This window comes from Meleagris gallopavo, chromosome Z (genome assembly GCF_000146605.3).
Source record: "Meleagris gallopavo isolate NT-WF06-2002-E0010 breed Aviagen turkey brand Nicholas breeding stock chromosome Z, Turkey_5.1, whole genome shotgun sequence".
Classification (NCBI taxonomy): domain Eukaryota; kingdom Metazoa; phylum Chordata; class Aves; order Galliformes; family Phasianidae; genus Meleagris; species Meleagris gallopavo.
The window spans coordinates 22180523-22189234 of NC_015041.2; the positions used below are offsets into that span (position 1 = coordinate 22180523).

At 39.7% G+C, this 8712-nt stretch overlaps 1 protein-coding gene across 4 annotated transcripts in view; it reads right to left on the reverse strand.

The window, feature by feature from the left end:
- The window catches only part of IQGAP2 (IQ motif containing GTPase activating protein 2), a 96501-nt gene that overhangs the window by 35899 nt on the left and 51890 nt on the right, over positions 1 to 8712 (reverse strand). Inside the window, exons 9-13 of one of the 4 annotated variants that reach the window (XM_010725542.3) lie at positions 8393 to 8556; positions 7774 to 7861; positions 5306 to 5466; positions 4624 to 4784; positions 1698 to 1822 (exon numbers count right to left, since the gene is read on the reverse strand). The exons of 1 other annotated variant lie outside the window; for it this stretch is intronic. In XM_010725542.3, coding sequence (XP_010723844.1) covers positions 1698 to 1822; positions 4624 to 4784; positions 5306 to 5466; positions 7774 to 7861; positions 8393 to 8556 — 699 coding nt within the window. The remainder of the gene's footprint in view (positions 1 to 1697; positions 1823 to 4623; positions 4785 to 5305; positions 5467 to 7773; positions 7862 to 8392; positions 8557 to 8712) is intronic. 2 more of the 4 variants (XM_010725543.3, XM_010725544.3) reach the window with 2 other exon arrangements.

An 8712-nucleotide genomic window follows, 5' to 3' on the forward strand; every position in this document is an offset into this window, starting at 1 on the left:
AAAGAAAAAGAAAAAGAAAATTTACTATACCAGCAGAGCACAAAAGGCTCTGAGAAGCTTAAAGAAATACCGGACACCATATCTATGTGTGCATCAACATACTGGCTGGCTGTGCAGAAAGATTCCAGACTTGTTGAGTGGTTGGGAATTAGACTTCCTGAAACCCTAATTTCAGAGGTGACGTACATGCTGACCTACAAGTTACAACATTATGTTGAACCTTAACCTAAATTCTTTAAACTTCACCTCCTCTAATCAAACTGGCAATGCTGATCTTATGAGATCAGCTTGATTTTGTTCAGACCTGTGGACACTGAGGACTACAGCCACATCACATGATGTGCTTAATAAAACCTATGACTCATTTTCTTCAGTTGTCAAGACTGTTCTTATTTAAAGTGACAATGTATTCCCTCTCCAAAACAGTGTGGAGATGCACTGCTTGGGGTGATTTCGCCCTAAAGTCAAGCTGCCCCACAAGGGCACTGGCTAAGGGCTTCTCATGAACTGTGAGAGACGACACCCTCCACTGGCAGCTGATAATCTCTCACCATGTTTCTGCCATGCCATCCACAGCTGGTGGGTCCAGGATCCATGCCCTCATGAAGGCTAAGGCAGGAATGGGCAGCCACACAGGCTTGCTTATGGAAAGCAATGTCAGCCTTCTTCCTGCCCTCTCTGCCCTGTTAATGATTTCTGGGCAGAAGCCTGTGCCAATGAAACTATATGCAAAGCTTTCTCACCAGTAGAGACTGACTGCTAAAGAAGAAACATCTATTTCAAGGCCTTTTTCACCTATTCATGACTCCAGCGAAGCAAAGAGTCACAAAAAGTAATTTTGCCCACTGGAAAAAATACGCTTATATCCCATACTGGGATAGGATATCAAAAGATGGTAGGCTGGGTAGGCATCAAAAGAGCCAAGAGGCCTGCATCTCCTGTTCAGAAGCAACAACACAGCCAGTTTTCATATTTCCATAAGGTAAGATTCTTCTCTTACTACTGCTAAACATAGCAGGGTGCACTGTGCTGATAGCTTAAGGAGAGGGTAGCTAATAGCCTCAAATTTTATGGAAAATGCATCTATAATCTAGCAGAGACTTCAGTCTGTTAGCACTTTTGAAGCCCAAATGACCACATCTAAATTAACATAAAAATTTTAGGGCCATACAGTCACACTTAAATGAAAGAAATATTCTCCAAAACCATTTATATTAGAGCGTACACAATAAACTTTTCTTTCAGATAGGAAATCAAATTATGTGAAAGGAGAGCAGGACACACTGTTGTACTTCTACAAACTCTGGTGAAAAACAGGGGCTTGGAAATCACTTAACAAGCATGGTTTTACATAGGGTATTATCTATTTTCTGACCCTATCCTCCAATACACTCTTGCCTTACAATTTCTGCAAAATCCTTGTATTAATATCATCCAATTCAAATACTGAACTATACTGACAAGTATTCTGAACCACAACATTTGTAATGCTGCAGACGGTAGGCATTCTAGGATACATTTGAACCAGACACAACATAACCAGGAACACTTCAGATGGATTTAAAGATCAACAGCCATTCAAAATTAACAGCTTCCTCTATTGATCAGAGTCTGTGCAAGGCCATTTAGCACAGAAACGTGTGTCCTGATGACCGGACTACCATCTCTGCCACCGATGTACAGGAAGAATTACTTACTTTCATTTTCTTCTTGAATTTGCATATTAACCAAGTCAATGCAGTTCTGGATATCATTCCAGCTTAAATAATCTTGGCCTTGAGATGAAGCCTCTGACTTAATAGACAATAGTGTATCAGCATAACTATAAGAAGATATAAAATACATAAGTGTATTTCATACACAAGGTAAATTGCCATTAAGAATTAGTCAGATGTATCATCCATCATTTATTGACTTTTTCAATGAATGATTATCAGACCAACTCATTTCCTGTCAGAAATTATACAAACATGCAAGCTGCTTCCTTGGTCACACATGTATTTTGGGAAGTGAAAAACTGACCCTACATGCTAATCCAAAGCCTTCTTCTTGGCAGAGTGATTATGATATCATTTCAGGAAGTGGCTGCTTTTTCCCCAGATTCTATCTTAAGCGGGAGATATCAGTACTTTCAGGGACACTGCCACAGTCCAGTATGATTTTATGTTATCAATTGTATTTAGCTCCCAGAAAATTTGAAATTTTCTAATAACCTCAGGATAAAAAAAATATACCATGCAACCTGGTGGCCTACCCAAGTTCTGTTACAGAGGCAGGAATATGGCGCATGGTGAGTCTTACAGCTCTTAGAAAAAATTTTCAAATACTTCTGCTCATTAGTTGATTTTTAAATGACTTGTCTTTCCTTGACTCTTCCTGACGGAAAATAATAGCAAAACATGATGGCTTTTTTCTTCACCATCTGTCCTGAACTATTTTATATCCTCTCTGATAGGAAGCCATCAGGAGCAGAAACTTGCTTCAGTCCCCATTTTGCCCCTAAGGAAAAGTGACAAAGCTGGGCAGATCCTTTACTGTGTGGTAATGCAAAAGAATTTGGGAGAAACTGCCCACTTCTTGCTGCACTAACTCAAACAGCAGAATATCTGCTCTCACAGTATCAGGTAGCAGCCCCTCCTGTTCAGAAGATAACTTTGCATTTTGCACAGGGAGGATGATGGGCCATAGAAAGAGAGAAGTCATGAATAATGCTCCTCTACACCCAAATCAGTGTCTTCCAAGTACAGGCTTTGTAGCCTAAGTCAACGCTTTTTAGAAGGATCATAGACCAAGTCATGCTGGAAACCTTCACAGCACTTGTACATGCAAGTTAAATAATTTTAGTATTCCTGATTAAAATACTCAGTTGCCACCATGAGTCAGACGAAACACGTCTCCTATTTTCATCTGTGTCCTAAAATGAGTGGGTGCTAGGAAAATATATAAGAATTATTTCCTGCTCTGGTGTGTCCTCTCAGCATTCAGCAGACTACATTTAAGGATTTCCAAGTGGGAGGATGCACATTCACGTTTAATAGTTGTGAAAAGGTCTGCAATCCATTCATTTATTCACTCTATTTTGAAAACTTACAAAGTGCTTAGTAATGAGTTCCACTTATTAAATCTTTTGTAAGAAGGTGGTTCCTCAGGTAAGTATTAAACTTCATATGTCATAATCTCAATTTTTTTTTCTTTCTCATTTCAGATATCATAAGAAAATAACTAAATTTATGAGAACCTAGCAACTCCTAGTAACTTTCCCCACAACACATGCGATTTTGCAGGTCTATGTCATATTTCCACTGAAGATTTACATTCTAGGAAAGGCATTTCCTTAACAAATGCATGCCTTCCAGTAGAAAGCCACTGAGTATTTCCCTCACAGAAATTTCTCTAGCTCTACTTTACCTTTTACCTTTAGGCGTTGTGCAACTAAGTCTAAGCAACAGCCCAGATTTACATAATGGCACTGTAGCTTTATTTTATTCCTGAATCCAATTAATTCCCACTGTTTAATTTGTACTGATTGACAACTTTAACAGGCCGCAGTGCCATCAGTCAAAATCACTATCTTTGGACACTTTGGGGCCCATCTATCTATTTTCACAGTGTTGTTTCTCTTTCCCACCGGCTTTCCCTGACATGAGCAGAACCCAAGTGGAACACTAATTTTGCTCCACCTCACAGCATTCTGCCATTTCTCCAAGTCACTACAAATCCTTCCTTCCCTCAACCCCACAAACTAACCAGTTATTCCTATCCTGATGTGCTCTCCCTCCAGCGTAAAGGGCTGTTTTCACATTCATGTCCCCTGGTGAAGATCTTCAGTGACCAGGTCACTGCTGTCCCTTTTGCCTGATGACACCCTCCAACAGCACTCAGATTTCTACCACCCACAGCCAGGTGTTAAGAACCTGCCCACACCTCCACAGATATGGGCCTCAGGTCTTGCACAGGCCTCAGAGCTGCCTGATTATTATTATTATTTTTTTTTTGCAGATAAGCAAAGGAGTACAGCAGCAGCTCATGGCTGTGACAAGTCAGACATGTGGCAGTGCAAGCAGCTGGCAGCTAAGTGCAGGATTTACCTTAGCTTTGGGCATGCATGCGTGCCACAGTAACATACTCAGCTTTTTAGCAAGCGGGACTGTGCTACATTTTTTTGATTTCTGTAAATCTTGAATGAAAAAAATAGGGTTAGCATGGGTCCAAGGGGTCTCCTTGACCTTAAGGCATTAAGCACATTATCACATTCCAAAGATCCTCCACCAGTACTGTGAAGAGGTTACTGATTAACAGTTTCCAGCTACAGCTGGTATGTATGTTAGTCTCCACTAAAATTCTTGTCAGGTCTTAATGTTTGCTTTCTGAAAATACTTCCCTTCACCTTGCATAAGCTCTTACTCTCAAATATTTGAGGTTGTTGACGGCTTCCGCTTAGGGACTCTCAAGCAATTTGGTATTTGTTATGTTTTGCCCTATCAACATTTGACAGAGATAATCATCTTGCAGCCTTTTCAGCTTCGTAGCCACAGCACTGGACAGCCTGCCTAGTGAAATGCCTACTTATCCTTCTGCAGAGGTTGCCAAGTCTCCTCTAGACAAGACAAAATGAACTTTTACCGTTGCAAGTTTTCCTCTTCCAGATTATTGAAGCCAGTGCATGGATTTCTGAGGTGATTCCTTATCATTTGGATGTCCTTGTTTTCCAAGGCCTGGTTTAGCAACACAACAGCTGACAACATTTCTACTGCAACAGACAGTTCATCGTGTGCCAGGTAATTCTGTAGGATAATAATGTACCTCAAGTAAGGAAGCTAAATAAGCAGTGTAATGAATCTGAGTTACACAGTCCAGATACCATCAACGATGTGGACTTGATTTAGGACTGAAATGCTAAGATGTACCCTAGTCACAGACAGATCACATTAACACACCACTGTTAATCTCACTGTTTGCTACACATCCTTCGGACCCTTTGCCCCACAGTCCCATCTCTTCTGATCATAGTGCCATAGCAGGGGATTACTTTTCTATGCAATGTACAAACGGTTAGTCCTCAGTAAGCATGCAACAATTAAAAAAGTCCATTTGTTGCAACACAACAGCTCAGCCAGAGCAAAGTGTGTCAAGAAATGACTTTTGTGATTCGGTATTGCCAATTCAATTGAAAACAGTCATGCAATACACATAACACCATGGATAGAGAATTAAGTCTGATTTTACATGACAACATGCTATGTTTATGCTGTTCCACAGCTTGGCTATGTAACATCAGAGCAGGTCATAAGTGTTTCACTCTTACCACAGCATTCTGTTGGAGGTTGAACAGCTCAGTCTGATAGACAACAGCAGCAAATGAGTGAACAACAGGCAGCTGTGCCTCCGGTTTCATCAGTGCAACCAGTGTTTTACTAGGATCACAGTTACGAATTGCAGTATTGATATTGTCAACTGCTATAAGTTCTAGAGAACAGCAGGGAAAGAAAAACCTATTAATTTCTATATGCCATTTGCTTTTTTATGCAGTGTAAATGACAGGTTATCCAAAGAAAATCATTTTCTGTCATTGGAAAAAAGTATCAGATCAAGATAAACTGCTGAATGTCGCAAAATGTGTCTATTCAAAAATTTCCAGCAAATAATTGAATGGAGGACTACAAAAAGCTTCCGGACTTTTAGATATTAGGGATATTCTATGATACCTTTAATCCAAAGCAGGAATCTGACCTGTCCTCAGAGGCAGAAGGACAGAATGTCTCTCTGTTCTGCTCAGTTATGTCATCTCAATTACTCCAGTCCCACCTCAACCCAAACACTTGCTTCCTTGTGTTCTATTTCTTCCCTCACATCCTCCTTTCAGCAGAACCTAACTCAGCCATCTAGAGCAAGCCTGTCCTGCAACAATGACAAGTGTGACTCCTTTTTAGGAGGCCTGTTAGAAATCTGCTGGACAAGGTTGCTGGTGGGCTTTTCAATGGCTAAAGTGAGGGAAAAAAACACACGCAAATTCTTGTAGGCATTTGTGCCATCCCTTGTCCATTGAAGTCTAGAAGATTATTCTTCACAAGTACTACTATCTAGAAATGGTCCATAGCTCACATTTTTGTGTCAAACAAACCACCAGAGAGAATGCAATCCTTCTCAATCCCTGAACAGCTTCAACTTGGCTGAACGCACTTCAGGACATCTGAATACCAGCAGAAAAACACTTCCAACCTGGGGATCAACATAGGGATTCACAGCAGCCCAGCAACACTCTCAGCTTAGTCAGTGACTGTAATTGCACACCAGGAAGAGCCAATTCTGAGGAAACTCGAGCCAGAACACACCCTGGGAGATATTGCACAAGGTACCACCTTGGCCTTGCGCAAAGGGAAACAACTTTAAAGGTTAGAGTGCATATGGCAGAGTAAAGAATGACAATTATGTAAATGTCACTTCCATCAGCAAAATAATTCCCATTTCCTCTGCCTTATCTATTTTTTTTTACCCTCTTAGCCAGAGAATATTTTTAATCACTGCTGACTGCTGAAAGTCCATACAAGAGCGCTTGTGCAGCAGATACCATTCATCTTTCATATACGCAGCAACACTTATAAAGGATTAAGACTTTGAAAACCTCTAGGTAAGCAGGCCCATCTATACCAGCTCTTTGCCTGTCATTTCAATTGCTCTGAAGCATGGTTGGACAGGATCTTGTTATTCTCAAAGGCTTCCTTTTGGCTGCAGCCATGATTAGAGACAGCAAAGGCTCTCAAAGCTACTGCATGCACTCATGCTTCTTTAGAGAAAAGATAAGAGGCGAAGACTCAGAGTCCACAACAGAACTAAGTCAGTAACTAAGCTGTCAATTCCTAATTCATGAACTAAGCATGCAGATTGCAAAACACACACTAAGATGTTCACATTCTCCCCTACCCCCTTTTAAAACTAAACATGAGAAATGAGTCACTGTAGCTGCTTTTCACAGCTCACAATTTTCCTTCTAGCTTCCATAGCAAAGCAGCACCCCTTTAAAGAGGGGAGCACTGCTCATCATAGCTAACATTCGAGCTAACAAGTAAAGCCACGCTTCTGGCTTAGGTTGACCTTACTGTACCACCTTCAAGTTGCATTACAAAAGCAATCAGCCAGGATTCAAAGCACTGGAAATACAGAAAACAGCCACTAAGCCATGCTCAGATGTAGCATGAAATGACAGCAGTTTAACAGAGCAGAATCTCCTAGTAGAGAAGTTTTCAGTTAAACACAGCAATTCATGCACTGCAAATTTAGAACCCCCTTAGCTATATTTTTTAAAACTGTATCTTGTAGCCTTCGTATTGTGACATTCTCAGTCTAAGAACAGATCAGATTCAGATATGTGCATCTAAAAATGAGAATAATTTTCTTCAATGTGATTGCAAAATATTCTTCAATTTGATTGTTCTATTTTAATACTACAATGATGGTCATCACACCCACATAAGGATTAATGCTATTCAAGCCATCAAGCCATGCACTGTATGCAGTTTGTATTCAGCCAATGTGTTTTACCAGTAGCTTAAGTTATTCAAATAAAGATGTTAGCTACCTCAAGTAAAAAGAATATATCCGGTGTAGCACAGATTGGTGACTTGGCAGTTGTGACTCAGAACAGTTACAAAATAAAATGCACATGGTTTCAGATTAAGAAACTGAGTCTACATGCAAAGAATTGTGGATTGAATCAATAGTCTTAAAATAATTAAATGGCGATGCTAAAAAATGAGTATTAAAACAGTTACTCACTAAGCTTGTGAGCCTCAGCTTCCGCATTGGCAACACTAACTTCTTTCTGTATTTCACTTTTGTCGAGCATATTTGGAACCCCTGCTATCTAACATCAAAAAAATAAAAAATAAAAATAAATAAATAGATTTGATTATGCTTGTAAGCGTGTTGGGAGATAAGGGATAAAAACCCTCAATGGGATACTAGGATTTGAATATGTATTTGCTGAACAGTCAATATGAATATCACAGTACACATAATGTTAGTTTATCCCTGTGACTTTCTCCCTGAAATTCAATTCCACCAGTGCTTTGACTTGTTTGTCGTTCAGTTTTATCTTGTGTTGTATTCAAGTTTTAAAGATGAAATATAACAAGCATTACTGGGGCTTTCATGCCACATCTCAAATTTTTTTCTGATTTCTTAGTAAATACTTAAAAGTGCATTGTGCTCTTAGGAGCAAATGCAACTACTTTGGGATTGATTAGTACATCAGTTATTCTAAAACCTTGATAAAACTCTTTCTTAAGTGACATTGAAAGCTAAATATGGCAATTTCTCTCTGGTTTATACCAGCTTCAAAAAAAAAAAAAAAAGTCAGTAAAACTGATGCATAGTAGCCATTCTACTAAATTACCTGCATTTTCTGTTCTTTAGAATCACACAATTGCAATAGGTACCAAGAGGAATTTTGTGGCAGAACTTCAAGTAGGCTCAAAGCAGGACGGTTCAAACCTGCCATCAGTGCCACTTCATCTTGTCGGTCAATAGCCTCATTCACTTGGACTAAAGCCATGTGAACTGAAATGAAAACAATGCTTATAAAACAGCAAATACACAATTTTGGGGAAAAAAAAAAAAAAAGACCCAATGGCTGTCAGCATCTCATTTTAGTAAAAGACAGCCAGAGTGGCAGTCTCCAGCAGGGGATTATGTATTCGAAGATGAATTCTACCA